Below are 23,334 nucleotides of genomic sequence, written 5' to 3' on the forward strand. Positions count from 1 at the left end.
TATGCAGAGGGAGTAACATAGAGTAACTATGGAGAGGGAAAAGTACTGCCACAGTCTGGAGTGAATCGATGCGATGAACTGCAATGAGCTCCACGTATTACAGACTATTTATGAATTAATTTATGAGTCATCTAGAATATTCTTTCCCTATACACAAAAATACAGAAACCATGCATTTATAAAAGTACCTGATCTTGGAAAGGCAATGTAAAGCAGATCTATACATCCAGCCAGAGGTCAGATACCCTACAAGGAGAAATAAAATCTTAGTTCTGGGATGCCAATCACTCTGAGATTATAGTACTTAGAAAAGGTCAGCTAGTTAATTTGCTACAGACAAGGAAGATAAGTATTAATGTGAGATTCACCTTTAGCTCTTCTTGGTTTTTGAGTTTTATTCACTGCGTTTTCTAAAGATATTTGCTTGCTTTTACATTTCCTAGGCAGAAATGTCATACATAGACATCCTGTGATGTAATCCCTATTTGCAGGGACAGGCACCACGGTATCACACAATAACGCCGTGCTTCTCAAACGGCAGTTCAAAAGGCAGGAAGTCCTCAGAACTGAAATCCCGTTGACGTCACTAAAGCCAGGATTTCACACCAGAAAAGGCTGTTAGAGATGAAGAATTAAGATCAATCTCAGAAATAAAGCTGCGTGTTCCAACGGGAATAGCTCGAGCCCCCTAACTGGCAGCTCCGGCACCCCGACCCGGCTGGCAGCGGGCAGGCAATCGCCACTGAGCAAGCACAGGAGGGATAAGCCGTTGGGCTTTTGTACTAATAAGCAGAGGTTCGGTAGGAAGGGAAGGAAAGGAGGAGAAATGAAGAACTGAATTAGGTTTCTGCAAGACATATAAACCTGCTGCCTCATTCGCTTCCTTTCAAAAAGACAGGACCGAAGAAGCAGAAGAATGCATGTTGATTTTGGAAATGCCAACTCTTGCGAACTCAAACACCATTGTTAGGAAAAAGTTATTTTCCAGGAGAAGTTACATGAGTAATGAAGGAGAAGGCAACTCCTTTTGCTGGCCATATATTTTCCCATTAGCTCCAAAACAAACCTCCGTCTAATTTCTCAGGCTGAAATTATACATGTGAATTAAAACTCCCCCAAGATCAAGGAGGCCATCAACATAATTCAAATATCTTTTCCAAGGTCACCCAATCTCAGCTACGCTGCCAATACATAACAATGTGTCCTGCCACAGGCTTTGACCAGCACACGCACCCAAAAAGATGGCCATGCAGTATTTTTAGGGTTCAGAAAACAACCCATAGTGGTTTTGGAATAATTTTAAATGAAAACATGTAGAAAGAGAGAAGATGCGATGTGTGGCTTGCAGACAGGCTTACTCCTCTGCTCCGCCTGACTCCAACAGGAGCGGTCCAGGTGGCCAGAGCTATAATTATCCTCACATGAAAACGGCAATTTGGAGTTGAAAGGCACCTCTGAAATTTGGCAATGCTCCAGAAGCTTAGACTTTCTTAATGTTGCTTAACATTTCATAAACCACCCCCCCCAACACCTGTATAAGGTGCTTAAAATGTCATTACCACCTGTAATTAAATGCAGAATCCAATTACCGCAGATAGCAAATCAGGTTGGTTTGTATATATTGACCATGTTGCTTATAAAAAAAAATCAAGACTAGTAAAGCACACATAGAGGGATGTAAAATGCAGATTGTATGAAGCTCTAAAGAGCAATTACAAGATAAAAGGTAATGAGGAATAATAAGGACAAATTAGTTTCAGTGAAGTAATGACACTTGAAGTTTAAATTTCTACGTGGAAAGTTCTGGAAAAAAAATAGCCAAGAAAGAAAGCAAAGAGAGCAAAAATGATGGTGAGAAGGTGAGAAGTTAACGCTTACTTAACACACCTACGGGTGTCGCATTTTCATATCAATACATTTCAGTAGCGTTATTAAGAAGTTCTGTGAACCCAACCGCGTTTTCAGAGCTGCGAACCACAACCACACGGGTCCCTCAGACCCGTCTGCACCAGCGGTTACATGAATTACACCCTGTTATTTTTAGAATGATTATATAGACCTGTCTGAATTTATCATACTGCTTTGGGCTGACTCTTGTTCGTGTGCCCTAATTAAATAATATTAATTAAAGCACCAACTATCTTTAAATAATAATAATTATATTGAGTAACAGTATGGAGTGAGCTATCGCAGCTCCTCAGGTGGGGTCTTCTGAATGAAGATGTCTCTCCCCTGTGGCAGAATAAGCTCAGAGCTTTAATCAGGCCAGTCATGCAAGTCGAGGATGAAGTATGTATTGTAGAAATCTCACTGTTTATATAATTGTGCCTTATTTTTAAACTTGATTCCTGTTTTCAAGGACAAAACATGAGGGAGGCATTTACAGAAAAGATTTAAATTGTTTCGAGATCCTCAGGTGAAAGGGGACAGAGTATTTCGGTTCTCTACGTCAAACATCTGCTGTGGACATTTTGTATGGGAACCCATTGGCTTTGAAATAAGTATGTTTCTCCCACTTCTATCAGTTCAGGGGTCTTTAAATTCCAGATCATGGTTCCATAATGATTATTTAAGGCCTGTTAGTCTGTCAAGTAAATGGTTACTTTTTGGCACAATGTGGTTTTTTGCAATATGTGTTTTGCCGACGTGACACATCGCAACAGCACAGAGGGAGCCGTTAGGCTGCATTGGGTCAATAGAAGCTCTCCGTGTATAAATTAGACTGTACAAAGTAAAAAACGCATACTAGACTTTTCAAAGAAGGAACAGTTAATTTCTTAAATCACCAGGATATCTACAAAGAACACACTGCTCCCTGTATGTAAAGGTGGTAGCCTCTGTCTCTGCGACCAGCCCGTGGTGCTGGTGTGACCAGACCTTCAAGGGAGAATTACATTTTGTGTCTCCATAAGGGCCTCAGAAACAGAGTTACCTGAAATTGTGGAATTTCTGTCTGATCCTCTCAACAGGAATTGATCGGGTTTTCAAATTTGTTTAGATTAGTAAACAAAGTAAAAACACAACCAAGCTTTTCGCTAATATGGCAAAACCCTTCAGATGGTTGTGAGGATGAAATACACTTTAACAATTAATTGTATCAATTTTTCAAAATTGGATTTCAAAAAAAGAGTCAAACATGCTTGTGAGAACAGCAAACACCATACTTACTGCTCTTAAACTTTTCTGTCAAAAACAGAGTGCTTTTACTATTAAAAAAAAATAAATGGCATTATTCTTTAAAAATCTTTTTGTCTTTTCAAATAATAAGTCATTGGGCTTAATTCTCCTCTTCGTTATAATAATACCACTGACTTTGGTGGACCTAGTATTACCAAAGTCACAGTTACTATTGCTTTGATGAAGTTGACATTATCGAGAAAAAATTAAGTCCCTCTTTACAAAAACTCTTTTCATTTTCCTTTATTCTCATATCAATTATTGCCTTTTCCATCCCACGATGTTGAGTTTTCCTTTCTAGCCAACTGAGGGAGGCTGGAAAATTTCCTATCCCTATGCCCACCGCGTTCCCTCGACTATGCACTTCTTCACTTGACAACTGCTGGTCAGTAAGTGGGGCAGTGTTATTGTATTATAGTTTAGACGCTAACTCAACTCTTTCTATCAAATACCTTTTGCTTCAGTAATAATTTCTGAAAAGCAGGGAGCACTTCATGCAGATCTCTATATACTGTTGCGACATAAACCACATTTCAATATGCTGCTTCCGTTCCACTGGGATTGCGTTCTTTACATAGGGCTTAAAGATATTAAGAATATATTCCCATTTCCTTCAAGCTGACATTAAAGAAGTTTCACTAAAATATCAATACTTTGTAAAAGAGGTTCTATGTAAGTTGGAAATGAAAATCTTTCTTTTGAGACCTGTTACTTCCACTTAATATCAAATTTTTCCTCACTTACTGGGTAATATTGGAAAATAGGTAAAGAATAAATATGAAAATACATATTATGCGATTCAAGATATTAGTGGCTTCAGTAATTCAGCTTTTTCCTAGTTAAACCAATTTATGATTTAATACTGAATGCAAACTGGAAAAAAAATATTTAAAATGTTTATTTACAAAATGCACTTTCTTTCTCCCCAACAGCTACAGAGCAGTGGTCCTCATCTGAGTGAGCTATGAATCCTGTCAATAATGGCATCTTATATGAATAAAATTATTCTACAGTTTCTACAGATCTAAGCCGTAAAAGTTTACACCAATATGTTCTTTTTAGACTAAAAACGAAGGTGGCATTATTGGTCATAATTACAAAAGGCATAATGAGTAGGTATAGTGAGTAAATACCAAGGCTTCGAGATTACTTGTCAAAATAAATTTTTGAACGTAGGACTTACCTGCTTTCGAAAATATCACTTTTGTGCTTTTAGAATGAACGAACACCTCCAACCACAAAAATGGTATGAAAAAATAGAAAATTTACAGAAGAAACATAGTTAAGAATCAAAAGGAAAAAACAAACCTGTGAACCTAACCTACTATTGATGTATCCTGACCGACACCTGTATACTCCGCTTTCTATTGATGGAGACAGGTCTTTCCCACTCACATAAAACATATTTGTGGGTAATTCTCAGGGACTGACAAGCTTCATGCTAGTTTTGAAGCTTTTCTTTTTTTCCTAGCAATTTTAGTTTACTTTTTGATGGCGCAGGTGCAATAACCACGCATCTGAAAAGGCAAACATCAATACCAGCCTTAATCTACTGTTTTAGCTCCGGGTTCTTTCCATTCAAAGCACAGACCTGGCTGAGCGGGAAGAGTGCTATTAGCTTGATAGTTACAAAGTCAATAGAAACCGAATTTTAAAAGGATATCAAACCCTCATGATAAGGGACATGGAAGGTTGCATGCTCATTCATCCGTGCTATTCCCTGCAAATCAGATCAGGGAGATTAGTCTTTTCTGGCAAATAGTTTATTTGCTTTAATGCAAAGCAGTGAAAGCAGTTCAGTGAAACATGTAGCTAAACAAAACAATTTTCTGAAGTATATAGAATTAAATGCTAGAAAAGTTTACAAAATTATATGTCTGGTTTAAACTGACCAAAGCCAGACGCTCCAGACGCATGCCTATAACTTCTTTACATCAGGCTGTTTGCAGGCACCACAGGTAATTTCAGCCCTAAATCTTAAATCCAAAACAAAACAAAGCACCCTGAACAAACAACCTCCTTTCCCAAATACTCACGCGCACATGATAAATAACAAACTCATGACAGTTTATAAGCTCTAGGATTCAAACCTGCAAAACATTAAAAGGTCTGTTTTAAACTGACAAAAGCCAAAAATTCAGAGCAAACCTGTAATACCTTCACATCATGCTTTATGTTGTGTAAAGAACCCATAATCTACCAGTGCAGAATGTTCAACCAATTGTGAATAAAAGCCCAAGTGTAATAACCAGATCTTATTAAAATTTAGTAACTGTAAAGATGGGAAAATTACTAAAAACAACTAATTGGATACTAGCGTGGACGTAAGGACCATGATGACACCCATGAGCAGCCTCATCATAGAATCACAGAATCCCAGACTGGCAGGGGTTGGAAGGGACCTCTGGAGATCATCTAGTCCCACCCCCTGCCAGAGCAGGGTCACCCAGAGCAGGTGGCACAGGAACGCGTCCAGGCGGGTTTGGAATGTCTCCAGAGACGAAGACTCCACCACCTCTCTGGGCAGCCTGTGCCAGGGCTCTGCCACCCTCAAAGTAAAGAAGTTCCTCCTCACATTTAGGTGGAACTTCCTATACTCAAGTTTGTGCCCGTTACTCCTTGCCTGTCGCTGGGCACCACTGAAAAGAGCCTGGCCCCATCCTCCTGACACCCACCCTTTAAGTATTTATAGGCGTTGATAAGATCCCCCCTCAGCCGTCTTTTTTCCAGACTGAAGAGACCCAAATCCCTCAGCCTTTCTTCATAAGAGAGGTGTTCCAGTGCCCTCAGCATCCTGGTAGCCCTTTGCTGCACCCTCTCCAGCAGTTCCCTGTCCCTCTTGAACCGGGGAGCCCAGAACTGGACACAGGACTCCACATACTCATGGCCAAGTCCCTTTGAGTGGTGTCACCGCAGCCATTCCTGGGGAGCCGCAAGGGGCTGCCAGGGGTCCTGTCCTGAAGCACCTTTGAAGGACTGCACACGAGACCTGCTCTGGTATGCCAGAAAGCACCGCGAATGCGCAACCAGATCTTGCATTTTACCACCTATCAAGGCCATCGAGAAAAGAGGCAATATTCCGTAGTTAACAGCGTACTCCTCTTCCTTTCTACTGCTAAAGTAAATTGCTGGTGAGCCTTTTAAAAAGTAGAAGGATCAAATAAACATAAAATGTCATCGTGAGTTTTCTAAAGCAAAAATAATCTACCACATTGTTGCAGCACATGGACGCTTTCAGCGTGAAATTGAGCCAGTCCTTTTCTCGCATGCAATGGGTACTTGCAAAGTGCCTTTCCCATACTCTCTCAGGTCTCACGTCTGCAATCCATCTCACATACCAGACACCCTCAAAGCAGAAAACCAGATTCACTCCATATCAGCTAAAGATCATAGGTCTATATTTTGCTAATATGACAAACTCTGGTGCTTTGAGAACTGGTTTTGGGACAAACACAGTCTCCATTTAGAAGCCAGGGAGGTCACTGATGCACAAAACTCCCAGCGAACGGCATATAGCTGCTAACACTTTTTCTTAGGGAGGATTTTCAAATGAGCTTTGGGTTATGGATAGCACGAGTTCCAGAATAATGCATTCAATGACTGTGTATATAATTGCTGTAATAACCCTGCATACAAAAGAAAGAAATACACTATTTGTGCATGTATTTGAATGGAGGCAGGTTCAGCCTTGCTCCGTCCAGGCTGTGAGATGACTAAGCATCCGTCTGCTCTGATCCAGAACCCTCAGAGCTGCCATAGCTGGGTGTCCACACGACGCCAGCAAGCTCTGGCACAGCAGGTTGCTCAACCAGCCGCATGATTTGAAGGATAGGGAAAACGGACAACATGGGCAATTTTCTTTTGCACTTCAGCAAAGCCGTGACAATACCCAGCACTTATGATCTGGTTCTTGACTTGCTTCTCATGACTTAGGTTGCTTGTTTATCACCCTGACCAAGAAAAGCAGGGCAGCCCATTTCCTTATCTTTATGTGAACAAAATTCTTGCCAGTTTTAATTTCGGGTCTGCTGCTCCAGCCCAATGCTGCATGTGTAGGTTTCAAATCCTGCAGAAGAATGTTTATTTGTGCTAGGATGCTTTTCAAGCCATCATGAACCATACCTATGCCTCAGTAAGACTTCAGTAAGTGTAGTTTTGCAGGATTCTTGATTTTGTGTCAACCGTCTCCATTTTACCACTACATCTGTGCGTGCTTATTATTTACGTAATTCACTACAACAAATACCTATAAAACCAATCATCTATTTATGCAGGGTTTTTTTTTTTTAAGTCTGTTATGTAGCCTGTGCTCCTTGCCAGGTTTGGCAATACATGTAAATGCTTACAGAAAGAAACCGCGCTGTCAGCGCTGCCAGCAGCTCTGAACTTGCTATTCTTTCCTGCAAATTCCTACTGGGGGTAAAGCAGGAGGGACCAGGAGGGTCCCCACCTCTCGGGGGAGGCACAACACAAGCACTGCAAACCAAACAGGACAGATCCCTTTGTTCTGCCTAATCGCCTGAGGTCTGGAGGCCTTTTAGATGCAACCTTCAAGTCCAGAGTCCTCTCTCCTTTTTATTCCAAGATAGTTTTATTAAGACCTGAGACTTTTTCATGTTTTTCCGCAACGTCTCCTGCTGCTCATCAGTGTCCCAGTGCAATGCTCTGCCAGGGGACAGATGCATCTCAGGTGTGTTTGCTTGGTGCTTGTACAGGCCAGGCACTAGAAATGCATGGAGAAGCCCATGTTTGAGCCAGCGGATGTGAACACGCAGCTCCTTAAATCCTCCTCCATAACGTGGCTGCGCCCTGCCACCCACCTGAGTCCCAGCTGCTCGCCTGAGCTTCAGGTTTTAGTCTACCAGTAAAAGTCAAAGTACATTTTTGGCCTATAGAGCCAGTGCAGAGAAAAGGAGGAGGATGTTCTGTCCTGGATTTTGTTATATTTTGGCATCTACGCTCCTAAACATAAATTATTAATGTTCAAACAGATCATACTTTTTCACAAGCTTGTTCCACGCACGGCCTGATTTACCACCGGCTTCTCTCCTGCCTCTAACTTGCCCCCGCACAGACATCAGACATCCATCCCAGGCCTCCACGACCTCCGCTTTCTCTGGATACCTGCCCTTTTGCCCTGACTCTCACCTTTGTGATATTTCCCCGCTCTCTCCTTCGCTCTTTCTCCCCTGCCCCCAGCCTTCCGCTGAACTACTCGCGGCTCTTTTGCTGAGGTTTTTTCAGCCTCTCCAATATTTCCTTCTCACGTCTCCGCCTCTCTGGCCCACGAGCGTATGCCATGCACAGGTTTATTAACTACCCATCCGCCAACACGGGGAGGGATGAACAACAGCCGAACCCCGGCGGGAGCAGCATCTGTACGGCTGAGTACCCGGCTACTGACTGTCATGAGATTTTTTCCAAAGCTAATGTCATGGAGATTTCACCTTCCACGTTAGGCTGAAATCGGTCAGTATCTGTCAAATCTAGAAGGCAGAGGGAAAGACAGACAGAAAACCACACTAAAAACAAATGCCTAAAATTCCTATGCCCATGAAATGGGATATGTCATTTTAAAAAACAGTTAGGTAAAACTAATGGCCACTTTCAGAAGTGACGTACTTCAAAAGTGAGGTCTAAGGTCTGAACTCTAGTATCCATTTGTTTAAAAATGAGTCATTATACTTACTTTCATTTCCCATCTGACTTTCTCCCTCCTCTGCCTCTCCTCCCAACACCCCCTGCGAAAGGTAAAACTCTGCACGGGGACTGCACCACCTCCTCAGTACCACGTCTTCACCTGGCCAGAAATAAAGGAACAGAGCATTAAATTACATCTGGTCTCCCACACAAGCGTGCTGTGGATGCCTCCCGTTAGGGCACTCCCAGCTGACGATGGCTCGACACGGCCGGCTGAGGTCACAGAAAAAAACCCGCTTGAAAAACAGCTCAGTCCCCTCCTTCTTCCCCACCTTCACCAAACTACAGAAAACACAAGGTGCATTTTTCTTCCACCAAACTTGCGTCCCTTTCACCAGAAAAAGAAATCTCATTTTCACCCGGATTAACCCACAACATGGCAAATCTTGAGAGAAGCTATCCAAAGCATAAATGGCGACGTGTTTCCCCCAGATTTAGATCAATTTAAAGTTTTACAAAAGCGTGTACAGAACGGTTTGAGAGAAACAAATGCAAAATGCCGTGCTGATACTGTAAATCATTTCAAAAAGCATTGAGGCTGGATAATCTCACCCTGGCCCTGTCACAGGGGTGTCGGGGTCGTGTCAGGATGCTCACGAAGATGGAAGGAAAGGCTCGGGGAAGAACACGGAGCTCATTGACCACCAACCAACCTGAGAGGGCCTTCCTGGGAGAGGAAGGGCTGCAGGAGAGCACTCCTCTGCCTCCCTCCTTCCCAGGCTACGAGAGTTTACTTCACCCACAGAAGCCTGAGAATCTGCAATGATAATGAAAATGTTAATGCAATCCCAGCTACCTCAGTACTAGGGGGACTAATGATTAAAATATCATGGAAAACATAATGAAGCCGGGTGTTGGGTTTGTTTTTTTTTTAATTTTTATGCACTAACCACAGAAGAAGGCAATTTATCAAAACCATTCACTACATCTGACTAATAGTTTTGTACATTACAGGAATCCACAACTAACGGATGAATGCTGATAAGCTGTAAACCATCTCTCCTCTTGTAAATATTGCAAAGGGTCCAACAGTGCTGCTAATACTACTGCAGTAAAAAAAAATATAAAAGAAAAAAGCTAAAAGCACTTCAGAAGTACAGAAAAAGTCTTTTCACTGTTTTTCACATTTATGTTGCTTTCCTTCCTTTCTCTGGAAAAACGAGAGTCATGCAGCTATGTTATTATGGGCTGCAATCTGATGGGATCGCAGTGTTTAAACTGCATTCATCCTAGTTACAGCTTAAATGGCAGAGCCCTAAAGGAACGGCGAGGCGCTGGGGAAAGTTATCAACGCAGCTCAGGGCGTGTTGCCCCTCGAATCGGAGCTGAACGGATGTACCCTTAAAATATTAGGCGACACAGAGCTTCTGTTTTAGATAAGCTACAGCTCAGAGAAAACTGATGGGCGATATTGCTTTGTCAGAGCAGTGGTGACGGGGCAGGGAAGAGGAAAAGCCAAGCAGCCTCTCCCCACCATGTAACAGGGAAAAGAGCTTGTGCCACACTGCGCCGGTGCACGACGAGCCTCACAGGGCTCCCGGTCATGCCCCTGCTATTAAGTGTCGCTCAGGAAACAAGCAGCGAATTTTCTGCTTTGTATCATTTGCCATCATAACGGCTTCTCCTGACCATTAGAGTTACAAATATTATCAATAAAAATACAAACCCATGATCCCGACTGACTGCTGCTATTGACATAGGATGTGCATTGTGCTATCCCAGTGCCAGTGCAAATATTTTCCCAATTATAGTTTTCCTAAAGTAAAGATATGAATTCTGCTATCCAATGGACTTGCATTTTGACTCTGTAAAAATAACCCCACTGTGAAAGCAATGAGCAGTTTCAAATGGTGAATATCTAAAGTGCAACAGAACCCAACTGAACCTTTACCTGAGAATCATAAAACATTTTAAAAGCAGTAACGGGTGAAATTCAACCTTGTAAGTGGGGCAGCACAGCCTGTACATCACTTAAGTCCTACTTAAGGCCTCAAAAAAGGATTTAGGTGAAACTTAGTTGGTGCATGACATTTGTGCTGACACTGTGCAGAGCTGAGCGCCACCCATTAGTGACTTAACCCCCACAAGCAAGCATTCCTTTGAGGATCATTACTTTTATTGCATCCATAGCTTTTTGCAAAAAAAAAAGGACTGGTTTTTGCACTGCTGTTTCACATTATGAGGAGCCTGGTGGCACGGTCATCCTCTATGGCACGACACCCCGTCCTCTCAGCTGTGCTCCCATCCTGTTACCTGGGTCAGCAGAAGTATTACTACTGAAGACCTTTTATCATGAAGCCGTGGCTTCAATTAATTGCTTCCATGAGCCGTATAACGCTCGCTGATACATCTTGCAGTGCTGGGCGCGCAGAGCAATTACCCAGTGGAGGTTTGCTGCTTCCCATTTCAACAACTGCTGCTCCTCTTTTCAAGAGAAATTCACAGGGGAGCAAGGAAGACCCCAAGGAAAAGAATTAAACCAAAACCAACCAGGAACAATAACAAAATCTCTGATAAAGCAGAACAGAGCAGCGTGTAAGTGCTACTCTCTAAAGCTTTGTATCTGTCTCACCCTTTCAGAGCAAGCTTTGGAAATCACGGGCTTGGAGAATGGGGGTCTCTGCGATGTCCGAGCCTCAGACTGCACCAGGATCCGGGTGTTTGGCCTCGGCTTCAAGGAGTCGCCCAACCTGCGCTGCGAGGTCACCAGGTTAATTGTAAGCAAGTTCCCGTAGGCTCATAAAGTACTGATGACACAGTAAAACTGTGAGATGTTTATATTAAGGTATTTTACCCTGAACTGTGCCAACTGCCATCATATCTGAAAGGGGCCTACAAGAAAGCCGGAGAGGGACTTTTTACAAGGGCATGTAGCGGTAGGATGAGGGGTAATGGCTTCAAATTGGAAGAGGGGAGGTTTAGATTAGATATTAAGAAGATATTTTTCACTCTGAGGGTGGTGAGACACTGGAACAGGTTGCCCAGAGAAGCTGTGGCTGCCCCATCCCTGGAGGTGTTCAAGGCCAGGCTGGACGGGGCTTGGAGCAGCCTGGTCTGGTGGGAGGTGTCCCTGCCCAGGCCAGGGGGGCAGGAACTGGATGATCTTTAAGGTCCCTTCTAACCCGAACCATTCTATGATTCCATGATCTCTCACTGCCACAGCAGGGTGCAATGCCTTCAAACCCCATTGCCAATACATTTGGTATGAACGAGGGGAGCTGAAGAGGTTCAGCCCTTGCCAGAACTAGTTCCTCGGAAACGCACAGCTATGCGTTCTTGTTAATTTTCTCTGTGGGGTTTTGTTTAACTCTTGTTTGGTTCAGCTGCACTGTAGTCTGGTGAAGCCTGAAATCACAATATTATTTCTCATTTTATACATCTGGAGTCTAGTACGCTTGATGGTTCACCTAAACACATTTGAATGCCAAATTTTGTGGTTTAATATAAAGATTCCTCAGCGTAGTTACAGAGGCTCTTATTTGAATTTTCTTAGTCACAATTCAATACCAAGTCAGAAGTTTTAATGACTATTAAAACCAATTCTTCCACTAAAACTGTAATTTTATTGTAAACAACTATACATGGGTGATGCTAGGACTGAATTATTTGGTGTATCAGCACACTCAGATATGAAGGGTTTGATTCATCTCATAAATCCACCTCGTAAAAACCTGATTCCCATTCAGTGCTCACATGCTAATGAGGCACAGCTGAGATTTGCCTGCGACGCCTGCTTAGGGCTCGGTAGGCTCTGGACAAGCGGTGATGTCTTGTGCAGCTGATGGAGATAAGTAGCAGATATTGCCTTCGAGGAGCAAGGAGCTGGCTGCTGAGCCCCAGGAGCAAACACAAACTTGCTCCACCACGTTACCCTGTCTCATCCCAGCTGCTCATCCCAAGCGCAGACCACAGCACTTCCTAAATAATAGACCACCTGCATGCAGAGACGAGCATGGCTTGCTCTTTACTGTGGGTATAGTATCATCATTTCTTTTAAATAAACCACCTGGAAATGCCTTATATTATTAGTTATAAATACAAGCATATGTTGTCAACTGGAATTTCTTTATATGAACCTTCAGTTTCTGCACTCCCCTTCTGTTTTACTGTAGCGTCTCAATGGCGAATGGATATCAAGAGAACAAGAAATCACGAAAGCAGATTTTCTCAGCTCTGAGGCTGTTGACTGCCAGATTCCTCTCCTGAACCTTACAGAGACAGAGGCTGTGCGCTTTGTGGCCGGTGATGAGCCGTTCGCAAGATGGCAAGTGAAAGTAGGAATTTCTTATGTTTCTAAGAAATGATTTAGAAGGAGAAAATCAGTTGTCAGGGTAAATTAAAATACAAAGCACAACTTGCTTCCCTTCAGAAATGAAAATGCCCGTAGAAATACGTTAATGTCATGTAGGGGAAAAAAAACCCAAACCACCAACCAAAACAATATGAGTTAAAACAGGTGTCTTTGTAGGCAATCCAAAAGTGCAAATTACAATCACTTCTCCAGGTAATCACCTGAGATTGATGCAGTTGGACTAATCAATTGCTAATCATTAGTATTTCATTTCTGGAAACCCCAGCTCATACTCCTGATTAGGCAGCAAGTAGAAGACAGCTTTGACTCTCTGGTTGCAAGACCGGTGCTTGCAGCAGAGCACTGGCTGGCTGCTGGGCAGCAGGTGAGGGCTAGCACGGCATGAGCAGGGATGTCGTGGTCGTGGTCATGGTCATGGTCATGGTCATGGTCATGGTCATGGTCATGGTCTCGGTCTTGGTCTTGAACGACTGGAGGAAGAAGCATGTGTGATACCTGCTTGTACCACATTCTCTGCTGTGGTTTTAGCCCCTTTTGTTCACAAAGTGATACCTACTTTCTAAATATTTCCAGAAAATCAGTGCCTTACTGACCCTGCATCTTCTACCCCTGGTCTTGCTCTCAGCCTGGATGGTTGTTTTCTGCATATTTGTTGGGGTGTTTTTAAGATTGAGATCGTTTAAAGGCTCCATAGCTGAGAAAAATATATTGTCATTGCAGGAAGACTGCAGATGTGCTTTGAAAATTGCAGTATGTAGAAATTAAATGCATAAAACACTCGCTTCACTGTGGTGTTACTGCCTGTCCTGCACCCACAGCTGTCCGTACCCCAGATCAGACTGGGGACGTGGCTTAGGAGAAACAGAAAGGTGTTTGGTGGCGCATGTTTTCCATCCAGTCATTTATTTTAAATAGATAGGGATTCGTGTTTTAAGAGATTAGTGTAAGATCTCTGTGGGAGCAGAGCCTGACTGTTGGCTGCTGGTGTGGACCTTGCACCTTCCTTCTGGAGAAGGAGCTCTCAGCAGGCAGACACTGAGGCTGAACCAGGAAGGCAGTTCCTGTGCTTAGGGTTCCAAAATTTCTCTAAGGAGATGCTGAACTCTGCCAAAAGTGAGTTGAAATGACACCTCAAGGACCTGAGAGGGAGAAACCCTTGAGTTTCCTGGCCCAAGAGGACAGCTAACATTTTTGCACGTGCACAGGGCTGTTTCTCCAGCATAACTTGGGTGGCTTCCTCGCAGCTCAGGTGTATTACGATGCAGTTTGCTTTCAAGCACTGCCTTTCAGCCCTGAGGAGGTCTGTACAATTTTTCTCGGTTTTTTCCCCCTCAAAACACATATAGAATATCTTTTTTCTTGCGCTCAAGTTCAGGAAAACCTCTGCACCTGAAAGCCTTCTGCCCTTTCCCTCACCTTCAAACCCTGCAGAAAAAACAGGCGTATGGCTATGCAGCGAATGCACAATCAAATCGTCTCAGTCCGTATGCGAACCCTTGTGCTCCTGTGGATCTTTTTGCTGAAGGAATTGGGAAGGCAGAGCTCAGCGCTCGGTTTCAAAGGCAGCTGGCCTTACACGGTGACGAAGAGAGCAAAACGACGGAGCTTTTCAAGATAAAAAATGATTTGAAATGAATTCCACAGATGTTCAAAAATTTGTGCTCCAGAAAATTTCTCGTGAAATTTACTGCAACATTGATCTCCTGGGTTGATAGATACTTTTTCAAATGCCGGTAAAAGATTTTTCAGAACCAAAAATCAAAACAATCCTTTCTGGAAATACCATTGTTCAATATTTTCAGAATCTGTTCCCCTTCCCAATTCAAATTTCAGGGGAATCAGCAGTTTCACAATAGGTCTTTTCACTACCTATGTTGGGGGAAACTCTTCTCAGTGCTCTTTCATTTTATCTGCCTTTGTATTCATGTTTCAGATTTTGCTCATTCTTTCCATGACGTGCTGCCGAACGCAGATAAGAAAGTACATGGGGCTACACCAGAGCGTTTGGTATAATTAGTTTAGATATCAAAATACAAACTCTTACTTGGGCAGCAGATGACTTGGGCTGTCCACACAGATGCCTGGGTGAAGAGGTGAAAGCAAGCAGGTCTCTCATTTACCCTCAGTTTGTTATCGTTGCCTGTATTTATCACGAGCAGGAAAAATATTTGTTAAAAAGTCAGTGAGGCAGAAACTGAACTTCAATTCAGCAAGTTTTTGCGGCTTTCATTTATAAACACTCACACGAGTCAAACTGTATGTAGATTATGAGTGATACAAACAGCCAAGATTGTTTGATGATGAAGGAAACACTTCAGGCAGAAGTCCCAGACTTCCTGATTGTCCTGACTGCTTATCCAGAAGAAGTGGCTCTTTCTTTCCAGAGGATGCACATGTTCAAGCAATCAAGGCACAACTCTAAGCACGTCTTTGGCTTTTAAGGGCCAACTGAATTTGCTCAGCTTAGGTCTCATTGAAGTATTTGTTCCACATCACTAAGGTGACTAATGGAAAAGCAATTAAAATAGCTGTAAAATAAACCAGTTCTAAAAAAAAAAAAAAAACCGAACAAAAAAACCCACACCAAAATGGATGTTTATAATAGAACGCAGAAAAAAAAATACAGATTTAAAAAAAAAAAACAAATTGGGAAGAGTTACATTTCACTCACAATGCTCACTTCAGACGGAATAATTAGTGCAATTTTATAGCTTTTTATATTTTTCCCCGTCTACCCATTTCTTCACCCATTATTAGTTCACTGGTATTAAGGCAACATTGGACGCTCTGGTAAAAGAATGAAATGAAATTTAAATTGCATTAGGCATAACATACTCTTAATGGAAGCCTTGCCGCCAAGAAGCGCTGTCTTTCAGTGAAGTGCAGGTCTTGAGGGGGGTTGCCTGTTTTATTGTTTTCTCCTCTCAAACTGCAGCATAAAGTTCTTTGCGTCTTTTAAAAGAGTTTTTTTACCTTTAGTGTAACACACAATAGTCTAATATTTCAACAGAGTATGATGCCCAGGAAAAAAGTATGTTTTTCCTTAAAGCTATACCAATGAATTTTACTGGACCAATGAATTTGACTGAATTTTTGGACCAATTTAAGTTAGTCCAAAGAATTTGTTTCTCTTCCACAATTTCAAATCGTGAGTGTCCATGAACACTGCCTGTTTACCTCCTTGTGCTGGTTTCTGCGGCAGCAACGCTCTTAGCTTGCAGTGCATTTTGAGCTGAGAAGATGTGATACTGTGGGAGCGTCTGCTGCATTATGTGCCATGAGCTTTCAAGTCATTCTTAGTGAACTAATAACTGATGGTTTTGATGAAACTTAGTAATTTTTACTCTGTGCACTTCCAGTTATCTTTGTTCGATTTTATATACATTCTTTCCGTTTATTAATTGATCAAAAAACTTTATACTCTTGACCTGGTAACAGTCCTTTGTAAAGGGACTGCAGATGTTTCAGCTTTGGGGGCACAGGAGAGGTGGAGGAGGGCTTGGGGGCTGGTGTTATTGCAAGAGGACGGAAGGGGGACCTGTCCGATCCAAAGCAAAGGCCTTGTTAGATCTGCTAAACAGCGGCATTAGTTTGACTGTGAGAAGCCAAAATCTAAAAAATACCCAACAGAAAGGGCTTTGCTTTCTTGATGGTGTTCATCAGTGTTTACAGCGTGGTTTTCGGCAGTATTTTGGGGTGTTCCTTAACATTCACGTGTCTCAAGAGGTGTTAGAACACTTCCTCAAAAGCTAACCCTTTCTACGCTACTCTGGTATCTTCATTTTTACTGTAGAAAAAATAAAATATAAACTCACTTAACCTTTTCTTATTGTGTAAACATCCATATATGAAAAATGCCATGCTAACTTCAGGCTTTCTAAATTACCTACAAGTACAGGAAACCATGGGACAGGAGGTGACTCTTCTTCTAATGCACCTTCCTGTGGAACCGGAGCTGTTGCTGTCCGGTATTATCCACTCTAGCAGTTTTTTTTTAAGGTTAATTTAAAATCACCTCAATAATACGCATTCTCCTTTTTTATTTTTTTTACCCCAGGGAGTTTACTTACTGATTTGCCATCAGTAAGGAAGTGGTCCTGAATTTCAGCCAAAAATCTTAATTTCATTTCACAACTCCTTGAAAGGCACCCTTGCAGTACTTGAGTACCTCCGTAGTTTCCATGAGGGTATTGAAAAAACTCTCAGAAAAAAGATCCTAACAGCAATCAGAAAAGTTGAATGCCAGCTGAGCCAAAAGATTTTTTGGTTATTAATGAACAGTTTCCAGTTTGGAGCATTAAGCAATTTGTTAGCTTGCAGTAGAGCCACTCAAAAGTGGTTTAATTTATCTTGCTGGCAAACATCCAGTTCAAGGGGGCAACGGTATACGCTCCAAAATGAGCAGACAGTCTCCATATGGAACATTATTACTTATAAGGATGATTTTTGTATCATTTAGATCACTAACGATGGCTTCCAGTACAGTAATTCCAGAGTGCTGACCCTGTACGACGCAGTGTGCCAGGCCTGCCAATTCCACCCAACCGGACTTTGTAAATTAAAGGTAATTTAAAGAGCATAAAGGTTTAATATGGATCGTTCATCCCTTCCTCAGCCCTCTCCCTCGCTTTGATGTACTGTGTGCAATAACTGCTTTAGAAGAGGAAAATCTATTTCATAGGTCGGCTGCAGAGCTAACACTTTTCTCTCTTTCACAAGCTCCTTTCTGTGATTTTTTTTTTTTTCCCATATTTACATGGGGAATGAATACCTGATAGAGCGTGCTTTATGATGGACCTTTCACAGACAGACACTTTCAGACAGACGACGGTTGACAATATTTGTACTTTGCAGCTGTTAATGGAAGTAAGTAAGACTGAGGAGTCTCCCCTGAAAGGCAGTTTAACTTCACTTTTGAAGTGTCGCGATTACACCTCTCCTACCCTGTTTGGCGAGGGCACTGTAACTGTAAGCTATATCATTTCTATACCCTTTTTCTGCCTTAGCAAGAGGTATACTGATACGCACGTTATACAGTTTTTGTCACGTGAAAACACCCTTGAGAGAACACAAAACATTCTAGCTTACATTAAACGCCGCTGAGCACAAACATATAGTACTTTGACAGTTTCAAACCCGTAATCAAAAGCCCAGTGCTGCGTTTTAAACTGCCAACATGCCAGAAACTGCCTGGAGAGCACTACAGCTCCCTGTCGTCCTGTGGACTTATTAGTGTAATGTCCCCCATCCCTTAAAAAAGAGCTTCCCCGCTCTTATTTTCTGCAGGGTCGTGTTAGACAACTTCTCTGTTTTTCAGCAGGGCTGTAAAGAGACTTTTGGAGGGTTTGGGGATATTTGACTGCGCTGATCCTGCTTTCCTACCCGGAGGCAAGTAGGAATGAATAGGAGACCACCAGCCTACATTTTTATAAAATGAAGATTAATCAGGTGTATCTTAACTCATTTGCCTCACTGTTCTCATTAACTCTAATGGGAAAATGCAGGTTTCAAACTTGCACTGATTGCAGGAATGTACCAGTTACCAAAATAAAATGAAAGTTCAAATTTTTTCAAATAAATCAGTGAATAGAAATTACTTTATAGGCCCAAGCAGGGCAAAACCACTTAAATTTCAGATTAAAATAATTGTGTCAGAATCATTTCAATTAAAGCTAGGGTGGTTTTTTTATCAAAGGCTTTCCTTATTCTTACATTTTTTAAATATATATGTTTTCTCAATATGCTGGTGTTCTCTAGGGATTATAATAATTTCTATCCCAAAATGCTTCAAGGGACTATTTGAACTAGGCCTCCAATTGCATCAGCCCACATTCTAATTACCCCTCTTATAACATTACTTTGTAATACCTAAATTGCTTCCAGAAAAGGTGTTTCAATTAGGGGACATTTTATATCAGGCCATTTCACATTCTGTACCACACTATCACATCAGAAAAAGCGTCTTTTCCATCAGAACATCAAGCCTTTGAAAACAACAATGTAATAAAATCTAATTAACGTCCAGATTTTAATGCTGGAGGTCTGTCATGTTCTATCATGCTGGGGCAATTACAAGAGTCCTTTTTGTTTCTCTACCTTACCCATTATTCTTAAAGTGGTATTATTTAAAATATCGACTAATATACTTTGCAAAAGAAGTTTGAGAAACCAATAAAGCAGTAGATAGAAACCACAAGGCCAGTCATAGGGCACACACCGGTCTCAGAAAAGCAATGTGCGTTCAGAGGAGGGAAGAGGAAAAATGTATTTGGGCCCTGGCAGCTTCTCCCTCCTGCCGTCCCGCTATAGCAGTGACATCCCCTCTGTTCCCAACAGAGCCCCACGTGTTCCTGGGAGTCAAATAAAGTCCCATCTGCAGGTGTGCCCCAACAGAGGCTACAAGCAAAAGGCATAAGTCTGCCACAGGACCTTCTCGTGGTGTGGATGTTCAATTACATCCATTAATTGCATCCCTGCCTTTGCTCCTCAGACAACCCAAGTGTCTTCGGCCCACCCAGAAGCCACAAGGCCTCCCTGGCCCTGGTGGCCACCCTAACTAGGAGAGGACCAGGTCAGCTTTAAAGGCTGCTGTGCCCACAGTGCACCGCACAAAGTCCTGCTGGGACCTTCTGCCCAACCCAGGCACCGTCAATGTGTTTAGCTGTTGTTTACAACTTTCTCACGGAAGCCTAAAATCTAATGCAGTTCTCTATTCTGCTTTTACATCATTGCTTTTTCTTTTCTTTTTTTTTTTTTTTTTTTTATGAAGCACCTCCAGAAATAATTAAGTTACCAGAAGAGGATTCCAAAATTTCAAATGGAGCTTTTATCCAGTCTCAGTTTTTGTTAATCTCACGGAGCTCACTTTTGAGCGTTACTTAATAATCATCATATTAGCAGTCACAGCTGGGAATAATGATCACATCCACTACATAAGCGTGGAAATGAAAAACGCACTCATCTATAGCAAGTAACATCACATGTTGACTAAGCTAAAACATTCGCAGCGACAAGGATATCACAGTTGAAAACTTACATATCTTGTTTTCTCCTGGTTGGGAGAAAGTACCAGCATTTAAAATGCTACTATTTTATTGTTTCAAGAGACAAGTGAGTTTCTGCTTACCTCCAGGAACTGTTAACTGCTCATTTCTTATCTTTCTTATTTCTTTTTTTCCTTACCACAACCTACCACCCATTTTTATTTCCTTTTTTGGCAGGAAAATACTTGTAATATAGATGGACTTTGCTATGGTGAAGGAGAGTCAAGCCCTACCAGTCCTTGCCTTCTCTGTGAACCTGACATTTCTAAGTTCACCTGGTCTATTAATGAAAGTAAGACAGTTTTTTTCTAAGATTTAGAAGCACTTAGCTGGGAGTTTATGACTCGGTCTATGAAATACCTGGTTCCTTCATTTGGCTAACATGAATCTATCCTGCACAAAAGTGCATGTGGACTGTTGGCAATGAGAATAATTGGGTGCACCAGAAGTGCAGGCTGACCAGAAGCAGACAGTACCCCACCGCGTGCACTATGCGTCCAGGCACGTATCTTCTTCTGGCTGAAACCTGACAAATCTCAAATTAATAAAACCAAAATAACACCTGAAAATTAAACAGTTGATACGCCAGTGCCCCATGCAGTGCCCAAAAATACATCTGTCATCCTCTCGCAGGTATGAATCTTTAAGGGAACAATTTTGGGAAAACACTGCTTTTAAAAGACTACTGTATATTTTTGGTATCTGGAAGAATTGTTTTCTTTCCCTGAGCCAAATCCTATGAAATGCCACACAAAAGACCTTGGCTTGGCAGGGAGTGTAAGTGATAGGGATCAGCCGCTCATTACCTTCACTGCCCCAGAACCTAAAGGCTCGTCTGCAGCCCATGATAGCAGGGGTCACGGAGAAGGCTGCCTTTTGAAGCATCTCCTGAATGCTAAGGATTTAATTGTAGCTTTTTTCATGGCTACATCCCCATTGTAAACAAAAACCGTTACTTGCCACATGCTTTACAGATAATACATGTTTCTAGCAGCATTATCCTCACAGCGCCCATGTGCATCTGGTCAATAGAAAGACTATATTACCACTTTTAAGTAGATTCATGTGTTGGTTCTAAAAAGAGTTTCTCTGCGCTTTTAAGTTCTGTAAACACAAGCAAATTACAGAGAGGTATGCGAGTGACAAAGCAAAGCCAGTTTGCTTTGTTTGTTTGCAGTTTTATATTCTTTTAGGGTGACTAGGTCAGCATGACCCTTCTGGAAGGAGAGGAAGATTGCTCTTGTCCTTGGGGAACAGCTGGGGATGCTCAGGCACAGAGGCTCCTAGAGAGCGCAAGGTACGGCAGCAGGAGCAGCGAGAGCTGTAACACAACGGCCGGAGTCCACAGCTCCGGCGGACACACTGCCAAGGAGAGAGGCGAGCAGACACGCTCTCCTCAGAGGTGACAGAAATGCCTTTGAGAAGGCCCAGAAAGGACCCAACAGTTTCCAACAACACAAGAAGTCACAAGTTGTCTGAAATCAATTTTAGAAGGAAGAATACAATAAGAAGGGAGAGAGTTGTTCATTAATCCTTCTAATTCCTGTTTCAGGCTCTCCACTTTGAATTTTCTCTATTTAAAAACATACCCCTCTAGTTTATGTCCTAAAAAATCCAGCTTTTGGAATTTAAACTCCCTGTCAGGAAAAACTGTAGGAAGAATCCATCCCAAGTGTTGGCCAACTAAAAATCCCATAGGGTGTTACTTGTACGAGTTGTTAAAATGCCTACAGGTAAGCTGGACCTGAAGAAGTTCGCTCTTCAATGATTTCAAAATTTAAAAATATTGAAAAGAAATTCTAAAGAATTCCAAAGAAAAGAAATTGTCAGACTTGTTTTCAAAATTGTAAAAACCTTTTTAAAAGTCCTGCAACAGTTGGGAGCATATATATATATTCACCGGATGGCAAGGAGATCTCTGTGGAATTAGACACACCTTTATTCACAGACTACTTCCAGAACATCTGATTTTATGTTATTTTGCGCCTACAATTTCCCATTAGCCTCCATCCAGTTAGCACCTTTGTGTTTATCTGCAAATGCATACCCAGCATCAATATTTCATTGATTACTTTGGGCACAACTTTTATGGGCTCCATGGTTTAAGTGTTTGGGAAATAAAAGTTAAATTAATAGATGGAAGCTTTCAACAGTTATGCCAGGACAATCTGCTGGACAAGCAGTTTAGAAAGCTCTGGTAGCACAGCAGCAATGAGTGGAGAGACACATTTAAATAATTGCATAATGTGAGACATGGTATGGAAAGCAAAGCTTGATAAAAGGATATGCACCACAAAAAAACCCTAATGACGACTTCCCACAAGCACAATGCGCGGGACACATGCAGTCCTTATGAGACCACGTATATAGTTCACAGTTTTAGAGTGTGACTTGAAATTAAACCTCGGTATTAGAAATGTTCTTTAAGTTAAACATAACTATGGTCAAATTCCATTGTGAGAAGATTCCTTTAAATATCAATATATGTCAATTTGTACTGCTGGTTAAAAATGGCTTGACACTGAGGAGGGGTAGGATACGGAAACGAAATTCCCAGCCCTGCAGGGAGCTGCTGTCACCTCAGGATACTCATCCAATCTTACTTTTCCTTGGTTTCTAATTATAAAATATAATATTTTTCTCTACCTCGTCCTCCTTACCTATTTATATCGTAAGTACTGTCAGGTAGTGTTTGTCTTCCACCGTAAAACAGCCTTGTACGATTAGGCTTTTATCTTCATTAAGGAAATACTGAATGTAAACACCACCACCAGAAATAACAATGCCAATGGTGATGTGATATGCACTACTGTCACTGGGGACAGAGAACCTCAGCATCGCTGACGTACCTCTGCTGGCTCTGAGAAGACCTTTATTCCTGATGAAATGTCCAGCTGAATTCAGTCAAACTGCTGAGGCTTAATTGCTATTCACGTGTAAAGGCAGGAGAGTCTACTCAATGGAAGAGTCACACAATTATTTCCCCCCCCTCCAAGTTGCCCAGGCGATTCATTTGCCATTCATCATTTTGAGATTTAGTTTACTTATATTTAAATGTATAGGGAGACTGAGCGGTAGATAGAATAAATATATATTTATGTA

The 23,334-nt window shown here is 41.9% G+C and overlaps 1 protein-coding gene across 1 annotated transcript in view; it reads left to right on the top strand.

Moving 5' to 3' along the window:
- Positions 1–23,334, top strand: part of LOC134518457 (von Willebrand factor D and EGF domain-containing protein-like) — a 187,161-nt gene that overhangs the window by 88,699 nt on the left and 75,128 nt on the right. The window contains exons 12-15 of the mRNA XM_063341290.1: positions 11,458–11,594; positions 12,990–13,151; positions 17,649–17,753; positions 20,410–20,524. Coding sequence (XP_063197360.1) covers positions 11,458–11,594; positions 12,990–13,151; positions 17,649–17,753; positions 20,410–20,524 — 519 coding nt within the window. The remainder of the gene's footprint in view (positions 1–11,457; positions 11,595–12,989; positions 13,152–17,648; positions 17,754–20,409; positions 20,525–23,334) is intronic.

This window comes from Chroicocephalus ridibundus, chromosome 7, assembly GCF_963924245.1.
Source record: "Chroicocephalus ridibundus chromosome 7, bChrRid1.1, whole genome shotgun sequence".
In the NCBI taxonomy this organism is placed as follows: Eukaryota; Metazoa; Chordata; class Aves; order Charadriiformes; family Laridae; genus Chroicocephalus; species Chroicocephalus ridibundus.